Raw genomic sequence first — 20,722 nt, 5'->3', positions numbered from 1 at the left:
TAATTCATTTATTTATCGTATTATAAATTCTAAAGATTTTTTAATAACAAGATGATTTATTTTATTTTTGAAATTATTGACCTGAAGGGTAAGGAAACGCCTCATTTTGTTAAAAATAAAAACTGCCGATATTTAAATAATAATGAGAGGGAGCATGTGATGTGAGGGAAGTTGCTTTGGTATTTCGTTATGGTTATTTAATTTAATATAATTAATTGAATAGAGAAACAGAAACGTCCAAAAGGAGAGTAGTTAATTAGGGGGGAATAAACTATAAAGAAATAAATGAGGCCAAAGTAGCCGACCCGACTGGTACAAATTTTACTTGTTTCGAAAAGGCAATGGTCCCACTTTACTCTGTTGCCACATTGTCAGACATTAGTATGGTCCGGAAAGTGACCCGCCCCACTTCCACCCATTCAAATCCATATCATTTATCATTATTTCCAAAAAAATTAAATTATAATTCTGTTAGGAAAGATATAATAAACATAAAAATAAAATTTCATCACATATAATATTTAACTAACGTAATTTGAATTATATGTATTATAAGAATTTTTATTTTTCCTTTTTTGTTATTTCTTGTGACAAAGTAATAACATAAGATTTGGCCTGAAATTCGACTCTTCCCTTATTAAACATGATATTTGTTAGACTTAGACACAAATTTCGGGGTATTTAAGGAAATAATCATTAAAAATATTTGTACTCAATTGGGTTGTCATCATTATGCCATTACTCTTTTCCACTTTTTACCATAACCATCAACACAATTACTGTTTCATTCGTATCCAAATTCCCATCCATCTTGTCTATGTTTTTTTCCTTTTTTTTTTTTTTTTTTACATATTTTACTAAAAAAAATTATTTTTCTTTTCTGTTTTAATAATAAAATATAATATTTCTATAGTGATACTTTTATAAGAATAACCTTCATGTAATTATAAAAAATTTTAATAATAAAATATAATATTTCTATAGTGATACTCTTTATAAGAATAACCTTCATGTAATTATAAAAAAATTTAGTTTCAACTTAAACCAGTTATAAATAAGAATAATGTTTACATTGTAATAAGTTATAATTTTTCTAAATTACGTCTGAAGTAACTTGCCCCTACATAATAATAATTATAAGTATATTACAAAAAATATATGTTATGTTACATTAAAAGTTTAAAATAAAATAAAATAAAATAAAATATTTATCTAAAGTTATTTAGGACAATGATTTATACTTTAAAGTTGTTATCATATTTTTTATCTTACGAGTATGTAATAAGCCACCAACATGGATACCTTCTTGTTGAAGCCAAAATATTTATAGCTCTTAAGCAGGTTTTTGGCATTAATTTTTTGTATTTCTATACTATCATCCTTAGGATTACCTTCTTCCTTTTTTTATCTAATTCAAGTAACGACTTTTTCTTTAGTTAAAACATACACGACTTGTTGCTCATTTGGATGATTGAGGAAAACATTAATATCCATTTGATTAGTGTAGTGAAGTTGTCTAATCTAATCACTCAATTTTACGGTAACTCTTTGATATCTATTTCCGTACTATCCTAATACTTCTAAAACAATGAATTGAAATCATAATACTACTAAAACATAAATTATAAAATAAGAAATTAAAAAAATAATTTTTATAACTACACATTTATTAAATTATAACCTCCTTATAATAATAAATTTAATTGGTCCCAATATTATGACTATAAAGATATTTCTATCGTTAAGTTTTAAATGTTAATGTAAATGTTAGGAAGGCAAATTAGTTATATTGACAAACTCTTTAACCTTGTAAATTTTAATAGTTCATTAATAAAAGGGAAAAAAAATTATTATTTTAAAAATATTTTAAGGATCTTCGTTATTTTATCATAACTGAGGAGGTCTATTTTTAACCCTAATATAAAAAATGAAATCCCCGCGTACAATTTTTTTTGAAATTTACAGCATATAAATCAAAGGTTTACGACGTCATTGATTGAGATTTTGTATTTATGATATTTGCATTAGAAATAGAATATATAATAATAGTCTTTAATTGAATTATAAATGTTTCAAGTTAATGTATTATTATTTATATTCCATATTTGTTTTTATCTTTAATAAAACTTGTCAGTATCAATCACCCAATGTTACTGTTAAAGATTCTTCTAAGAAAAATACAAAATTATTAATTAATATGATACAAAATTGTCCTTATTAATTATTGAGATTTGCTTACCATATAGTATTTAAATATCAATTTTACAGTTAACACGTAACTATCTATTAATAGTATTACTTATCAAATCAATATCTTTTGGGGCGATTTGTTTTGTTAGTAGTATTTTTATAATATTATTGTTATATAGGGTTGATTGGTATTATGAAATAATATTTAAAAATTAAAAATAATTTAATAATTTAATATAAGATTTGGAGAATAAAAAAATAAATATGTATTTTGATTTGGAATACAAATAGGATAGGAAAATAAATGTTTATTTTAGTTATTTATAATAATATTTTTAAAATATTATTATTAGATAGAGTTAAGTAATTATTACAAAATAGGGTTTAAAAATTAAAAATAATTAAATAATTTAAAGTAATATTTTGAGAATAAAAAACAGATGTGTATTTTGATTTAGAATGCGGATAAGATATTTAAACAAAGCGTCATAAGTTTTATTTTATTTTATTTTAATCAAATCAGTCAAGGCCGCCTCGCTGTACTGTTACATAGCGCCACTATGATTGTACATTAAACATTTGGAATATATACTTTTTTTTATTTAATTATTTATCTAATAATCTATCTATAATATTGTGCGTGTTTGGTTTAATATTTTTATCCATATTCTGGATCCTATTCTCCAAATAGCGTTTGGTACAATATTCTAAAAATATTACCCTATCTTTTAATTACATTTTAACCCCATAAGGTTATTAATTTCACTAAATACCCCCTGAAAAAAAAGTTTAAAAATTAACAAAAACACCCCCATCAACCCAACTTGTCAGATTCCGGCAACCACCGTCGGTGATAGCCGAAATCTGTACAACGGCCTAACTTCCCACCAGAAATGGTCGGAAGTTCACTGCTGTGGCCTTTTCCGGCCAGATCCACCACGGATCTGGCCGGAAAAGGCCAGATCTGGCCGTCAGCGACGGCCAAAGAAATGGCCGTCGTTGACCGAAAACGACGGCCACATCTTTGGCAGTCGCTGACGGCCAAAGATGGCCCTCGTTTGGCCTTTTCCGGCCGTCGACGGCCATAACAGACCGTAGATCTGGCCTTTTCCGGTCAGATCCACCATGGATCTGGCCGGAAAAGGCCATAACAACGTGTTACGGCACAGATCCGACAAGTCTGTGCCGTAACGAAATTTTTCGGTCAGATTCCGACGGTGGTGGCCGGAATGCAGGTGGTGGGGTTGTTTTTGTCATTTTATATGTTAGGGTCTTTAGTTAAATTAGTAAACCTAAGGGCTTTTTTACAAATTTTTAAAATTTATCTCGTAATACTCCCATATCCAATAACCCAATACTATCCCTAAAATCCTATCCAAAATACTAAACCAAACGCACCCATTATTGTCACTATGTGATAATGAGATAAAATAAATGCATTAATAATTGTTTATTTATTATGGAATGTTTTACAGCTTTTTCTTGCCCAAAAATCACCCCTCACCATTATTGGAAACCCCATCCTTATTTAGTAAATACAGGTACGATAAAAAAGGAGTACGGGATAGCAAATGTTAAAAAATACGTTTATAAAAATTCGGTCATAAAATTCAAATAGAAGAAAAATATGGTACAAGTTTAAAACGACACATTATCAATAATACGTTTTGAAAAATATGGCAATATCAATCTTGGTTTAGCATTTTTCATGGACCACCTGGTTAAAATCAATATAGCATTTCAAATATACGGGTACGGCAAAAAATGGTACGAGAATTTACAAGTATGATACGGCAAATGATGAAAAATACGATTGTAAAAATTAAGCAAAAATTCGGATACGGGAATAATTCGCGAATAAAACGATTGAGGCATATAGTTCACGAATAATACGGCTGGGTTGATAAAATACTGAAATTCGTGAATAATACTCGAATTACTAACTAGGCCTCCACCCTCTCCTCTTCACAATCATACCCTTTATCCCTTCTCATCACTCGCCAACAAGATTTTAAAACCCGACCTGGGGGGTGACTTGCTCAGGCGACTGAGTCACGGGTTAACCGGTATAACCTGTTACACCAGTGGTTTAACCAATGGTTTAACATGTTTAAAATCTAGCAAACACACCTTTGATAAATACCATCAGACCCTATAGGTTTAAAATCTAGCAAACACAACCCTTGGCCAAATGCAAATCGGCGATCAACTGGGAGAGTGGTGGCAAAACACCAGGGAGGGTAGATTAGGTGATAGGGAGGACGAATTAGCAGCTAGTAAGTTGAGGCATCACCCGAAAATGGCAGATCGGTGGTGGAAGTCAAACGGTCACGGTGGCTTTTTTTGGCAAGATGACTGTGGATCTTCGTGAACGACAGCAAATGAGCTTGGGAGAAGGTGGATTGGTGGCTGAGGAGGCCTATTGATGCCAAAGAAGGCCGATCGACGCCAAAAAATGGAAGAAAAATTGCTGGACAACGAAACATCGCGCTACGGCGGGAGATGAAGCGTCACGGCCCCAAAGAAAGTCAGAAGGTGGAAGGTCATCGAAAAATAGGAGGTCATCGCCAATTTACATTTGGCCAGAGAGTGTGTTTGCTGGATTTCAAACCTTTAGGGACTGATGCGTATTAATCAGAGGTGTGTTTGCTAGATTTCAAATTTGAAACGGTTGAAAGGGTAACCCGACCTAGAGAAGGCCTTGGGTCCCGGTCCAACCAGCTGGGTCGGTCCGGGTTTTAAAACCATGCTCGCCAATCATCATTCCACCATTGTCCAAGCTTCATTCCACCGTCGTCCACCCTTTATGGTTGCCAATTGCCATTAATTGTGACGATATAAAAATTTTGTATATGTTCAATGAGCTTCGGCTCGAGTATTGGCTCGGTTCGAGCTCGACTATTGTTCCAGTCGAGCTCAAGTTCACAATGAATGCTTCGAGCTCAAGTGCGAGCTTGAAAATCATAAGCTCGTCGAGCTCGAGCTCGAGTGCGAGCTTGAAAATCATAAGCTTGTCGAGCTCGAGCTCGAGCACCCCTGGTCCAACAACGAGTCAAGCTGGAGCCAACCAATACTTAGCTCAACTACACCCCTAATTGAAGATGTTGCTTGACAACTCATATATACAAACTTCTTAATAGTTACCCTAAACCCCTAAACCTTAAGGCCTAAACCCCTAAACCCTAATAGTTATCATATCTATGAAGTTACTGATCGTTTTTCAAATTTCGTTTATAATGTGTTTCTCTTAAAATGTTGAGAATTAGTTTAATTAACTCATGTCAATTGGTATATAAAAAGGGTATGTTTAATATTGTAATTATATATATATATATATATTTATTTATTTATTATTATTATTATTATTTTTATGACTTAGGGTGTTCGAGCCAACTTGCGTACACCTAAACTAATCCCCTGGGGCCTTGAAGTCGACAGATTCACTCAGTGACCACTTTTATTAGCAACCTAGATAGATCAAACTTAGAACCTTTTGAATAATACATATAAAAGTCCTAATTGACCGTTGGGTCACTCAATGGTATATTTCGCTTGATTATTTGTTAAACCTTTTATATTAAAGTTATTTATTTTTTCGTGCATGATTGGTGTAGTATTACTCTTAAATGATTCCTTTAAGACATTTGTGATAAATAATGAATTAATTGTGGAAATTTTGTTATTTTCCTATCTCTCTCCAATTATTGTGTTATTGTTAAACAAAACAATATTAAAACTTTCAATCTTGTCTTTAGAGCTCAAAAGTAGGGGCTTTTTTCTGCAATATTTAAAGGTTAAATAAGTTTATATTCATCATAATCTAATAATACCCTTTTCATTAATATGTTTATTTATTCATTAAAACAATCCAAATTTTTAAAAATTAGTCAATCCAATAAGAAAATTATGCATCAAATTATATGTGAATGATTTATAATGAAATTTAAAAAAACTATTTTCTATCTAGAAAAAAGCTCATGGGAGGTTGAGGGATTTATCATAATTAATTAAAAAAAATAAAAGCTGATATAGCCAAAACAACAGGCTGCTCCCCAAGTGTAACATTAATATCAATGGGACACCTCTATAGTTTAATAATTAAAAAGAATTTTAAATCAATTTATTGCTGTTACGACAACGTCTTATCTATATCCTTCAACTAAGCCATTTTGTTTTCAGGTTTATCATTTTTTATAATACCCCAATCATATTGCTTGTGGATCTGTTATTAGAGATTTTTTTTTTTCAAGGATTTGGATCCTTTATTAATTTAATTTTACCTAATTTCTATAAGATCTTATTGTAAAAATACAAAACTTCTTGTTCTAAATATAATCAAGTTCAATTATGTTTCTTGGAATTTTATTTTTATTGGAATATAAATCTATCAATTATTTTTTCTTTAATTCAGATTAGTGTATGATAATTGTGTGTGCGACGGAAGAGAAAGAATTAGCATCCTATGCGTGGAAACAATGTTTAGTGTTTAAAAAATATATTTTAGAGGTAAAAAAGGAAATAAATTAAAATAATTAATCCTAACTTTTTAGATAATCTCATTGCCATGTGTCTTTAGATCCTTCAAAGATTAGGTAAAATAAAAATGAACAGATGATCTTAAAATCCTTTTTTGTAATCTAGGTTTACATACAGCTATGCAATCAGTGAGATTCCCACTAAGGGATGTATTAGTAATTTTAATTAATTAATATGTTTTATATTTGTTTATTTTTTAGCTTTTATTTGACAGTCAGATAAAAGTAAAAGGCCAAAATATTGACTTTTATTTGAATACAAAAATATCTTAATCAATGATAATTTTCATTTGTCAACAATACACCAATCAAATTTAAATAATTCCAATTTTAATAAAAAAAAAAACAAACGACACCTAAATATCTTATGTCAGGTAAGGCTGGGGTACATTTAAAGTGTTCAAGCCCGGGCCCGGAGAAAAGTCTGTTCATTTTAATACCCGGGCCGGATCAAGCCTATCCGGGTTGAATGAAATAGGGGTGTTACTTGATATATGAGGGCGGGAATTGATTTTATCGGGTTAGTTTACTGCACTGGAGGGGTAGTTGTCAGGTGGGTTATGTAAGATTTTTATGGAGTGTTCTAATAACTTTCCAGAGGGTCAACACTAATTTTAGAAAATAGCGGGCCCAGGCACTGGCCTGGGTATAAATCCAACCGGGCCAGGCCCGGGCTGGGCCGGGATTTTACATTCACATTCCCTTCCCAAGTGTAGGCATTTTCTTTTACTCGAACTTGTGATTAATTATTTTCAAATGGGAAATTGAAAGTTGGAAGCTCCATAAGATTAGGACCTTGGAAACTAGTGGTTTAATTGTTTATTCATGACCGCTTTGTATTTTCCAAAGCATACCAAAATCACCAATATAATAAAGTTGCCAATAAGGTCAAAAAGAATAGTTGAAAGATACAATACACATCTGCATTTATGCCTTTAAGTATCCTGCATAAATTTATAGTAACGGTATACATATAGTGTGGCCTTGTTTATCATAAAACTTTCCACCTACAATCTCAACACTTCCAATTTTCCAGGAAGGGTGATAGGGGAAACCTTTCTCTATTTTCGATTCCATTAAACCAAAATCTAAAATTTCATTGCATCCCCATATATGTATGCACCAAAAACAAAATGGAGATGAAACATTATTTGTACATGCTACTTGGATGTCGTTGATCATCAGTATATCACAAGACTGACTTTGGAGGTAAGTACAATAGCCTCTTCGATGAATCCATTTCTTATTACACAGCTGATCCTTTTAAGCTAGCAGCTGCAGACTTGGAGACAACTCCAGACCTGGAAAATGAAACCAGTATATTCAAATATATTACTCTAACCATCACGTTCCCAAGTTATCCTTATGACTAATACATGATAGATTGTAACTATTGGCTTTGTTGCAGCTTACAAACTTTCTATAAGCATGCGAATGGATTTCAAACAAACAAGCAGTCTAATGGATTGGAACACAGCATTTGGCAAGCCAGGAAAAAGTTCTACGCAGTCAACCATTTCATTTCAGCCAGCAGGAAATTCATATGACAGATTATAAGCAACAGGGTTGTGCATCTTTCTAACCTTTATATGAAAATGCAGTTTCCTTCGTCATTCATTGAGTCTCCATGATGTAGCTTTAGCTTATTTTTCTAGCAAAGAATGCAGAGCTATCAAAGAATCTGGGGATAAGATGAATTGCTGGAATTGTTTTGGGCCCTAGGAAAAGAATGAGTATTCTCCAATATGCTAAAAAAGACGATGACAGTATATATCAGCGCAACACCTACTGACCTATACCACTGCCGGAAATCCCCATCCTTGCCATATATCTCTGACCCCAAAGTTCAATTACTTAGCGAGTGAGCACAGTTCTCTTTCCTAAACAGACAGAATATTTCCTCAAGACAGACAGCAAGCAACAGGTCAGTAATTCCAAAATATCTGGTTTCTCCGGAATTGTTTCTTGAGATATACTGCAATTAGTTTTCTGTAAGTCCATTTTCTCTGCCTACTAAACTCCATAAAGGCCTCTGAGCTTGAGTGGAAATCCCCTTTACCGAAAACTTCAAAAACTAATGGATCTGTCAATACTATTGGAGGATTATCCAAATTCATTTTACTGAAAGCGAAATCCAAATTTCTTCCTAGTCTTTTATCCAAGTAAGCATCAACAATACAACCATAAGTCACTAGATCAGGAACAACATTTTCATGTTTCATATGCTCTAGGCTAAGATGGAGATCCCAGAACAAAGACATTTTTGAGAAGGCCACAGCTCTTATATTAAATGTAGTGAGATCAGGATGAAAACCAGCTTCTAACATGCTCAGAAATTCTCTTTGCAAGCTTTTCATTTTAAAATTGGCAGCATATGATAACAATAGATAGTTCCAAAGAAGATTTCCCACATCTTTCCTTCGAAGACCAACATCCTTCAAGAACATACCTAATCCGTAAAACTTTTTCTCCTTCAGATATGCAAATGACACTGCCCTGATTCCTTCTTTATCTATGAGATGTCTAGAACTTTTAAGAAAGCCATAAGCACTCTCCATCTGTGTTAATGACCCAAAAGTGCTATAATATTTAATCAAGGCATTTCCAGTGGTAGAATCCACTGGGAAACCCCTTGACACCATTTCCTTCAATGTGTTTTCCATTAGCTCAAGCTGTCCTTGATTCCCGAAGCAAGAGATACCGCATGAATATGCCTGAGGCAATAAGTTGAAATTTCTTGAACTTAATTGATCCAAAATTTTTATTATCTCATCATATCGTCCCATCCTTCCATAAGCATTCATCAAATCAGAAATTATGTTAATTGTCAGCACAAAAGAACTATTCAATAGCATCTCCCAAATCGCCTGTGCCTGGGGAAAAAGGCCATTATCTGCATAAGAAAGCATCAAAGCAGGCAGGGTGGAGTTGTCGGATTCAGTTTTCATCTCAAGTAAAATCTCCTGAGCTAGATGAGTCATCTCTTTCCTACTTAGTGTTTGTACTGCTGAAGAACAATCCACAAAGGTATCCTTGACTTTGACAATTCCTCCCTGCCTCCGATATTGGGTTTTCTGTACGATTTAAGAAAAAGTTATACACTCTTGTAATGTATGCTTAAAAACCATTAATTGCTGTAAATCTTCATAATAGATAAAAACAAGAACATGTTGTGTGAAGAACATAAGGTCCAATATAAAATTATCATCAAAGAGATATGATGAATGATGATGGAACAAACATAATGCATATTTCAAAAGGCTATAGACATGAAAAGGGAACAGATTAAAAAGTAGCTGAAACAAGATGATCTACACAAAGGGAATCACTATTCAATAAGGGAATGGCATGGAAATAACAGATAAGATATCTATTGAATGGTATATTAAAATTACTCGGGCAACCTATTTTGATAGTGTCTCAGAATAAAACACATAAATAATGCTATATCAAGCAGTTTCAATAAAGTCTTCACAAAAAACTCAATTTCCATAAATTAAATTTTTATATGCATTAAAATTAAGAGCACAAGGGGTGATATGTGTAAATGTTTCACAATGAACAGGTAAGACTATGCCAGAGTGCAGGGGCAACAGATTGACAGTGCCTACTGATAGGAGATGGAATGTAAGTGATCGCATATGAAGATTGTTAAACATTACTATAATAGTGAATGGACTTAAAAAACCAACCGGTTGACTAGAAAATCACTTGATGTAAGTGTTATGCACAAAGATGAATGCATTATGCCTATGAATCACATATAACTGAAGCATGATGAGTTTGAGAGAGAATAGTCTAGCGACAGACTCGAGCAGTAATCCTACGAAATGCAAACCAGAATGGCAACTGGCTCACCTCTAGAATAGTAGCACTGAAGATAAAAATATAACAAAACTTTTATTAAGAGAAAAACCAAAACTCGTCTTGCATTAGACCGAGTAAATCAGAACTAAAATCCAGTTTATCATTTCTAAAAGCTAATTAGAATGTGATACTAAACAGCAAACAACCTTCACCAAAAATGCTCAGACCATTCAAAACAACTGAATCATTATAAAATTGCTTCTATGCATTCCAAAGAATCAATTTATATGAAGCAAACGGATAAGAAGATAAGTGATACAATATCGAATCCTAAGTGTTACCTGATAATATCACTGATAAGAATACAAAAGAACAAACATATATAGATTTCACCACACAAAATTCTCAAAACATTAACAGTCATGACACGTAATTGAATAAGCATGAAAGTTTATAGGTTTTTACACACCTTGCGGTCTAAAGCCCCATGCTTTGGGTTGACTTGGCAGCAATGAACCTTACAACTCTTGAAATTCACAGACCCCATCAAGCTGGGAGGAAGAGTTTCCATTTTTAACTCTTATTTATTTATTCGTTAAACAGAGTAAGAGAAATTCAAATAAAAACTTTATAGCAAATTTTCAGTGACAAAATGCTAACCACTGTCTTGAGCAAAGTTAACACATAACCAAGTAATTTGTTTTTGAAAGATATAGAAGCCAAAACATGCAGAGACACGGAACAAAGATTAAGAATTTACAAAGAAATCACCAAAACCAGGAATTGAACTCTGCTTCCAAAACAGAAAATCACTGCTAAAACAGAAACCCATCGATTAAAAATCAATCCTTCAAACACAAGCAATAAAAACCAAAATACCCACAAAGCAGAACCAACAAAAACAAGCAAAAATGGCAATATCAATCAAGAAAGCCAAAACCCAGATAAGGGCAAATCATTTGTGTTGTGAATTAAATCAAGAGTTTAATACAATTTCCCCCCCGAGGTTACGCAAAATACATTTTTTCCTCAGGTATAAAAAATAACAAATTACCCCCTGANCTTGACTTTGACAATTCCTCCCTGCCTCCGATATTGGGTTTTCTGTACGATTTAAGAAAAAGTTATACACTCTTGTAATGTATGCTTAAAAACCATTAATTGCTGTAAATCTTCATAATAGATAAAAACAAGAACATGTTGTGTGGAGAACATAAGGTCCAATATAAAATTATCATCAAAGAGATGTGATGAATGATGATGGAACAAACATAATGCATATTTCAAAAGGCTATAGACATGAAAAGGGAACAGATTAAAAAGTAGCTGAAACAAGATGATCTACACAAAGGGAATCACTATTCAATAAGGGAATGGCATGGAAATAACAGATAGGATATCTATTGAATGATATATTAAAATTACTCGGGCAACCTATTTTGATAGTGTCTCAGAATAAAACAAATAAATAATGCTATATCAAGCAGTTTCAATAAAGTCTTCACAAAAAACTCAATTTCCATAAATTAAATTTTTATATGCATTAAAATTAAGAGCACAAGGGGTGATATGTGTAAATGTTTCACAATGAACAGGTAAGACTATGCCAGAGTGCAGGGGCAACAGATTGACAGTGCCTACTGATAGGAGATGGAATGTAAGTGATCGCATATGAAGATTTTTAAACATTACTATAATAGTACATGGACTTAAAAAACCAACCGGTTGACTAGAAAATCACTTGATGTAAGTGTTATGCACAAAGATGAATGCATTATGCCTATGAATCACATATAACTGAAGCATGATGAGTTTGAGAGAGAATAGTCTAGCGACAGACTCGAGCAGTAATCCTACGAAATGCAAACCAGAATGGCAACTGGCTCACCTCTAGAATAGTAGCACTGAAGATAAAAATATAACAAAACTTTTATTAAGAGAAAAACCAAAACTCGTCTTGCATTAGACCGAGTAAATCAGAACTAAAATCCAGTTTATCATTTCTAAAAGCTAATTAGAATGTGATACTAAACAGCAAACAACCTTCACCAAAAATGCTCAGACCATTCAAAACAACTGAATCATTATAAAATTGCTTCTATGCATTCCAAAGAATCAATTTATATGAAGCAAACGGATAAGAAGATAAGTGATACAATATCGAATCCTAAGTGTTACCTGATAATATCACTGATAAGAATACAAAAGAACAAACATATATAGATTTCACCACACAAAATTCTCAAAACATTAACAGTCATGACACGTAATTGAATAAGCATGAAAGTTTATAGGTTTTTACACACCTTGCGGTCTAAAGCCCCATGCTTTGGGTTGACTTGGCAGCAATGAACCTTACAACTCTTGAAATTCACAGACCCCATCAAGCTGGGAGGAAGAGTTTCCATTTTTAACTCTTATTTATTTATTCGTTAAACAGAGTAAGAGAAATTCAAATAAAAACTTTATAGCAAATTTTCAGTGACAAAATGCTAACCACTGTCTTGAGCAAAGTTAACACATAACCAAGTAATTTGTTTTTGAAAGATATAGAAGCCAAAACATGCAGAGACACGGAACAAAGATTAAGAATTTACAAAGAAATCACCAAAACCAGGAATTGAACTCTGCTTCCAAAACAGAAAATCACTGCTAAAACAGAAACCCATCGATTAAAAATGAATCCTTCAAACACAAGCAATAAAAACCAAAATACCCACAAAGCAGAACCAATAAAAACAAGCAAAAATGGCAATATCAATCAAGAAAGCCAAAACCCAGATAAGGGCAACTCATTTGTGTTGTGAATTAAATCAAGAGTTTAATACAATTTCCCCCCCGAGGTTACGCAAAATACATTTTTTCCTCAGGTATAAAAAATAACAAATTACCCCCTGATTGGAGTTTGCCGTTTTGGAATCAGTGTTTATTTTGACAGGCTAGAGGTAATTAAGTAATTAATAATGCTACACTTACAAATAAATTTTATAAAGATTTTTATAAGGTGACGTGATAAAAAATAAATAAAAGAGCCAATTTAATAAGTTTGACTTTTTATTTTACTCTTCTATTTATTTTTTACCACCTCATTTTGTATATAAACTCTTTTATAAATATAATATTATTGTTAAGTAATTGCAGTTATATATTTGGTAAAACCATAATCCCAGTCCCATCTTCTTTATCCCACCGCCACTCACATACTATTTTTTTCTGTAAATTTTTGTTTTCACTGATGTGGTGATGGCTGTTGTGAAGCTGGTGTTTTGGGTGTGGCTAATGGTGCGAGTGCGACATGGCCGCATGGGTTGGTTTATGGATGAGTAATGCTATAGTCACCGAAGGTTGTGCATCGAATGATGTGGCAAAATCCTGACCATTTATTTATTATCAGTTAATATCAATCAACGGTCAGGATTTTACCACGTCATTCGGTGCACAGATTCGGTGCGTAACCTTCGATGGCTCTATCATTTTCCGTTTATGGATTCGGTCACTTTATCTGGTTTAAATTGGAAGATGTAGGGTTAAATTAGTCAATTCGCTAGCTTGACATAGTCAAACGTTGGAAAATCAAACCGCACACTATTGTCAAGGGGTATATTGTTATTTCTGATAGCTGAGGGGTGAAATTAATTGAGGAAACCTCAAGGGGGAAGTGTTTAAATTCTTAAATTAATGAACGGCTATAACAATTAACAGCTACAGTGGGCCAGTTGCCACTTATAAGAGAAGTGGGTGAAAAAGAAAGAAAGACAAAGGTGACAGTGTAAAGGTCTCAAGTTTGGGGGGTTTAAAAAATAGCCAATTTGTAATATAATACAAGTGAATTTATGTCACTTATGAATGTTTTCTGTCTCGAATGCTTATTGATAACATTTACAAATCTTTCCGCGAAGTCCAATTAATGGTGATTTGATATTAAGTTAAATATAAAATGGTTATCTACATAAGCAAACATCAATAATATGATTGAAAAAAATGGTTATCTATGTAAGCAAACATCAATAATACGGGGAAGTTTCATTTAAAGAAGTCAAAAATATCAACTTAGGGGACATTAATAATGATTTAATACAATTTCACCCCCTCAAAGTCTAAAAATTCTGGGACCAAAAAGATTCAGAAACTATCATATAAAACCTCAATTGTCTATTTTGGCTGTTAATCCAAAAAAAAAGCACAAAGGTAAAAATAATTCATTCAGTAAAATAGAAATTTCATTATTACTTTCACCACAGAATTACTTTTTGTTATTCCATACATCATTTGAGAAAAAATTATAAATAAAAATAACATGGAAAAATAGAAAAAGTCAAAAACAAATAAAGTCTTTAAGCGGTAGGAACACTGTGGAGGACAACTGTCTCAACAGTAAGGCCAGGCCCGAATCCAAATAGAACTCCCCACTCAAGGCCCTGTCCTGTGGTCTTGAAACCATTTTCAACTGATTTCTTCCTCATTTCATCCATAATAAACAAGACACATGCGCTTGACATGTTACCATACTCGGAAAGCACATGTCTTGTGGCAGCTAACTTCTCTTCCTTGAGGCCCAATTTGGCTTCAACTTGGTCCAAAATTGCTGGTCCACCAGGATGTGCAATCCAGAAAAGGGAGTTCCAGTCTGAGATACCCAAAGGTTTGAATGCCTCAACTAAGCTCTTCTCAATATTCTTTGAAATAAGCCCAGGCACATCTTTCAAGAGGTGAAATGTAAGCCCAACTTCACGAAGATGTCCATCAATAGCCCCATCGCTGTCAGGCAAAATTGTTTGGGCTGTAGACACTAATTCGAACATGGGCTTCTCGACTCCAGGCAGGGGGTCAGAACCAACAATGACAGCAGCTGCACCATCACCAAACAAGGCTTGACCTACAAGACTATCAAGGTGGGTGTCACTAGGACCACGGAAAGTAACTGCAGTAATCTCTGAGCACACGACTAAGACACGAGCGCCTTTGTTGTTCTCAGCCAAGTCTTTGGCAAGGCGAAGAACCGTGCCACCAGCAAAGCACCCTTGTTGGTACATCATGTAACGCTTAACGGAAGGACGAAGGCCTAAGAGCTTGGTCAGTTGGTAGTCGGCTCCAGGCATGTCAACGCCACTGGTGGTGCAGAACACCAAGTGGGTGATTTTGGATTTGGGCTGACCCCATTCTTTAATGGCCTTAGTGGCTGCTTCTTTGCCTAGCTTTGGTACCTCAACCACCACCATATCTTGCCTGGCATCTATGGAAGGCGCCATGTATTCACAAACACTAGGGTTCTCTTTCAAAATCTCCTCAGTCAAGTACATGTATCGCTTCTTGATCATAGATTTTTCACCTGAAATATATGAAAAAAGAAGATCAATTGAAAGTTCTGAAAAACTAGTTATCAAATTTATCAAAAGCGATTAAAAGGAAAAAAATGCTGAAAGATATGCATGCAACGTAGGAAAGCATATTAAGAAGGAAATGGTGGATAAATATTAGCTCTGATCACTTACACATGCGCTTGAACTTCTCTTTAAGCTCAGTCTTGTGCTCACTGTTGGTAATACGAAAATAATAGTCAGGATAGGTGCTTTGATCAACACAGTTGGCAGGGGTTGCCGTTCCGATAGCCATGATGGTGGCCGGACCTTCGGCACGTTGAGCCTTGAGGACTTCTTCAACGCTCACCATTTTTCTCTTTCACGTAAGCAAGGGAAAGAACAGAGTACTGTATTTGCTAAGGAAATAAATGAGTGTTGTGTGGATTGCTGTTAGTTTGGTGAGTATTTATAAGGGGGAAGATGGCTTGGTAGCTGTTAGTTTGGTGAGTGTTTATAAGGGGGAAGATGGCTTGGTAGCTGAATATTAAGTGATATTTTATACATTAATTAAATGAATCATTATGCACTTGAGTTGGTGAATAACATTTGTTTAATTTGAAGAATTCAGATTCAACAAATATATTTGCAGGCTTATGACTTATTCAAATAAATACCAATTTGAAAGAGGTGGATGATTGAAGGGTCAATTTAAGGAATTGGTCAGACTCAACCACAGATGCCATTTGAGACCTAAAATTTAACCTACTAAATTCCAAAACTACATTAATTTCAACGTGTATTTCTTCCTTCTTTATATTAATTCAGATGTTTACATCAATACTAGAAAGATACTAGTTCAAGATGATAATTTGATTTAAAGATTAGCCATTGACTGTAATATATATGGGTAGGTAGTAATGAGTTTCGAATTTAAATTGTCCACATACAACCGGTAGTGAATGATTTTTTTAATTTTAATTTTATTTTATGATTGAGGTTGTCCGGACAAGCTTACGCGCATCTCAACTAATCTTCTGGGACCCTGAAACTACCGATCGAGTAAAAGCTCCAGTGGTTGCCTTTATTAGCAACTTAGGAGGAATTTGAACTCATGACCTCTTGAGTAATACATCCAAGAGTCTCTATCGAATCACTCAATCACCCAGAGATAGTTATAGTGAATGATTTTGATAGCTATTAATAACTATTTTTTTCTTTAAAAAATTATTATTATTATGTTATATAAATAATTATTTAGATATTTTAAACTTTTGTTAAAAATAATTAATTAATTAAAATGATTAATGGGTTGAGGTCAAAGTGGTAGGTGGATTAGTTCTTTTTTATCAATAAAAAAGAAAAATAGTATTGGCGATGGTAATTTGACTAGTAATTGCAAGAAGACAAGGAGATGTTATTCAAGTTCCTAATTAAATAAACTCGTAGGATGAAGCATCACTTCATCGCAGATTCCTCAATCTATAAGAAATTTGAGGTTTCAAAAATATTTATATTAAATAAATAGTAGATATTTCTAATTTGTAGGATTTGCTGTTCCAACCCCAAGGTTGTGCATTGGCTTCAGTAGTTGACCATTTTTATTTACAAAAACAGCAGATCGGTTCTATAATATATCTATAAAAAAATAATGGATTTATTTTTTCCTAATATTAATTAACTGGTTAGAGATCTTAATTGTTTGATTCAAAGATTGGCGATTGATTTTACACGAAGTGGGACTAAAGAATGAATAATAGGTGTTTTTTAAAGCCTTATTAGATTCTTTCTATGATTTTCTTTTTTCTATTAATTTTGCAAATTAAAAAAACGAAGTAAAGATTAAGAACAATGCTACACCTACAAAGTTTTTTGGCAAAATTCAATGACACAAAATGAAAGGCTGAGTTGAATTTCAAAAATTTTCGTATTATTTATAATCTAATTTAAATTTAATATATATAATAAAAAAAAAATTAGATTTTCAGTTTACTCTTGAGGTATTTGTAATTTACTTTCTAAAAGATATTTTGAATCCAAAAAGTTAGAAAATCTTCAATAATCTATTTTATTATAATCACTTTTGAAATGTATTTGCTTAAGAAACAAGAATTATGGAGAAATTTACGACAACCCAAACTAGGGCTAAATAAGTGAGAGGCTACAAACCAAAAAACATCTCTAAAAAGTAGAGAATAATCTTCAAGTAACTAAATTATCAAGTAGAAACACTCTAAAATAGCTATGAAAATGAGAGAGAGTTAAAAGAGTAAGGATTGAAAAATTATTTTCATTTTTAACAGTTTATTAGATTGAAAAATTTGGAATAGGAAAAAGGTTTTTTGTCTGCACTTATTGAATGGGGGAGGTCAAGGTCTACAAAGAATTATCATTCCTAATGGCAATAAGAAAAAACGCAAAGGCTTAAGAAATCCATATTCAAGTGGGACAGTGATAGAATAAGCAAAAATCTACTAAAACCTCAAATCAAAGAAGGATATCCGATCCTACCTGAATCTGTTACAAGAGTACAAGAAAATTGTTGTTTCCTGATGATTTTTATTTCGACCCAAAACTTTACGCTGAAATGCAGTGTCTTCTTGATAATGAATTTAATTGAAAAGCTTAGGTGAAGTCAGACATTTCTCAAGTCTAACGAGAGCAATGTCCAATTAACTGCCAAAACAGACGATAGTGGGTATATATGATAGTTTTCAGACTCTGGGGGGGTGAAATGTCAATTTTTCGAATTTTAGGGGGTGAAATATAGCAATGATTGAAAATAATTCATTCATTAAAATACAAAATTCATTATTACTTCTTGATTTGCCATCATCTTTTAGGTGAAATTATGTAAATCCAAATAAATGGGAAAAAAGAAAAGTCAATGACAATGCAAAAATCAAATAACAAATGAAAATTTTAAGCGGTAGCAAACGCTGTGAAGGACGACTGTCTCAACAGTAAGTCAGGTCCGAACCCGAAGAGAACACCCCACTCAAGACCCTCTCCCGTGGTTTGAAACTATTTCAGTTGTTCTTTCTCATTTCATCCATAATAACAAGACACATGCACTTGACATGTTGCATATCAGAAAGAACATGTCTTGTGGCACGTAACTTCTCTTCCTTAAGGCCAATTTGGCTTCAACTTGGTCCAAATTGCCGGTCACAGGGTGTGCAATCCAAAAATGAGTTCCAACTGAGATACCCAAGGTTGAATGCCTCAACCAAACTCTTCTCAATGTTTTTTGAAATAAGCCCGGAACATCTTTCAAAGGTGAAATGTAAGTCCAACTTCACGAAGATGTCCATCAATAGCCCCATCACTGTCAGGCAAAATTGTTTGAGCCGTAGAGACTAATTCGAACATTGGCTTCTCAACTCCGGGAACTGGATCAGAACCAACAATGACAGCAGCTGCACCATCACCAAACAAGGCTTGACAAGACTGTCAAGGTGGGTGTGCACTAGGACCACGGAAAGTAACAGCAGTAATTTCTGAGCAGACGACAAGGACACGAGCACCTTTGTTGTTCTCAGCCAAGTCTTTGGCAAGGCGAAGAACCGTGCCACCAGCAAAGCACCCTTGTTGGTACATCATGTAACGCTTAACAGATGGACGAAGGCTAAGAGCTTGGTGAGTTGGTAGTCAGCTCCAGGCATGTCAACACCACTGGTGGTGCAAAACACCAAGTGGGTGATTGGATTTGGCTGACCCCATTCCTTAATAGCCTTGGGGCTGCTTCTTTGCTAGCTTTGGTACCTCAACCACCACCATATCTGCCTGGCATCCAATGAAGGCGCCATGTATTCACAAACACTTGGGTTTTCTTTCAAAACCCTCATTCAAGACATGTATCGCTTCTTGATCATGGATTTTCACCTGAATATAGACAAAACAAAATCAATTGAAATAATGTTAGGGAATTATTGTGTGTATGCAAACGTCCCAAACATACTAATAAGGAGATGATAGGTAAATTATGAGGTTTGATGACTTACACATGCGCTTGAATTCTCTTAAGCTCAGTCTTGTGCTCACTGTTGGTAATACGGAAGTAATAATCAGGATATGTGCTTTGATCAACACAGTTGGAGGAGTTGCGGTACCGATTGCCATGACAGTGGCCGGACCTTCAGCACGTTGAGCCTTGAGAACTTCGTCAACACTCACCATTTTTCTCTTTCACGTAAGCAAGGGAAAGTATTGTATTTGCTAAGGAAGTAAATGGATGTTGTGACGAATGTTGTTAGTTTGGTGAGTATTATAAGGACGGGAGAGGTTAGGTTAGCTGAGCATTATGGATTTTTTCCAGTCTTTTTTGCCGCTTTAATTAAATCAAACATTGTGCAAAGCACAAGCACAAGGCTTCTGACTTATTCCAAAGATGATTGAAGGGCCATATTGAATCGGGCAGACTCAACCACTGACCACAGATGTATATCTGACTAAATTCCAAAAATTTAAGTGGAATTCTTGTTTTTCATATAATTAACTGGTTTAAACTATTAGAGATGATAATTTATTTGATTCAAAGATTGCTATTGACTATAACGACAGTAAGAACGTATAATAAGTTTGGGATTCAAATTGGTACTACGTATAATATTTATTATATAAATTGTGTTTATTGAATTGACGAAAAAACAATATAAGATTTGTGCTATGAAAAAAATTGTGTTATAATAATGGGACTGTATATTATACACAAACTAATATAAGATATTTAATATATTATATGTCACCTGTTGATGCTCGTTTTCGGCACCAACCAATTGTCACGTGGGTATCACTATTTGAGATTAATACAGTGATAATGGATATATGAAGTGAAATAAATGCAAAGAAGACTTTTAAAGTGGTTCGGATGCTAAGGTAGCAAGTCCTACG

The 20,722-nt window shown here is 33.6% G+C and overlaps 2 protein-coding genes and 1 pseudogene across 2 annotated transcripts; all 3 read right to left on the bottom strand.

The window, feature by feature from the left end:
* Positions 1–7,626: 7,626 nt before the first annotated feature.
* Positions 7,627–10,065, bottom strand: LOC116105880 (pentatricopeptide repeat-containing protein At3g42630-like). The gene is made up of 2 exons (XM_031392274.1): positions 8,309–10,065; positions 7,627–8,026 (listed from the first exon to the last, which is right to left on the bottom strand). The coding sequence occupies exon 1, from the start codon at positions 9,704–9,706 to the stop codon at positions 8,651–8,653; it is 1,056 nt and encodes a 351-aa protein (XP_031248134.1). The 5' UTR covers positions 9,707–10,065; the 3' UTR covers positions 7,627–8,026; positions 8,309–8,650.
* A 4,784-nt stretch (positions 10,066–14,849) lies between these two features.
* LOC116105858 (chalcone synthase 1-like) lies at positions 14,850–16,316 on the bottom strand. Its single transcript, XM_031392256.1, has 2 exons — positions 16,025–16,316; positions 14,850–15,861 (listed from the first exon to the last, which is right to left on the bottom strand). Exons 1-2 carry the CDS (start codon positions 16,200–16,202, stop codon positions 14,867–14,869), a joined length of 1,173 nt encoding a protein of 390 aa, XP_031248116.1. The 5' UTR covers positions 16,203–16,316; the 3' UTR covers positions 14,850–14,866.
* Positions 16,317–19,102: 2,786 nt separating this feature from the next.
* LOC116105890 lies at positions 19,103–20,052 on the bottom strand (annotated as a pseudogene).
* Between the last annotated feature and the right edge of the window lie 670 nt (positions 20,053–20,722).

The sequence above is a fragment of the Pistacia vera genome, unplaced genomic scaffold (genome assembly GCF_008641045.1).
Source record: "Pistacia vera cultivar Batoury unplaced genomic scaffold, PisVer_v2 Contig117, whole genome shotgun sequence".
Lineage (NCBI taxonomy): Eukaryota > Viridiplantae > Streptophyta > Magnoliopsida > Sapindales > Anacardiaceae > Pistacia > Pistacia vera.
Note: the sequence above shows the minus strand (reverse complement) of the source record. Positions and strands in the feature narration are given on the sequence as shown.

Excerpts from the sequence above, each read along its gene's own strand:
- LOC116105880 (XM_031392274.1), bottom strand. The coding sequence starts at position 9,706 with ATGACTCATCTAGCTCAGGAGATTTTACTTGAGATGAAAACTGAATCC.
- LOC116105858 (XM_031392256.1), bottom strand. The coding sequence starts at position 16,202 with ATGGTGAGCGTTGAAGAAGTCCTCAAGGCTCAACGTGCCGAAGGTCCG. Across the intron at positions 15,862-16,024 it reads AGAGAAGTTCAAGCGCATGT|GTGAAAAATCTATGATCAAG; the intron begins GTAAGTGATCAG and ends CATATATTTCAG.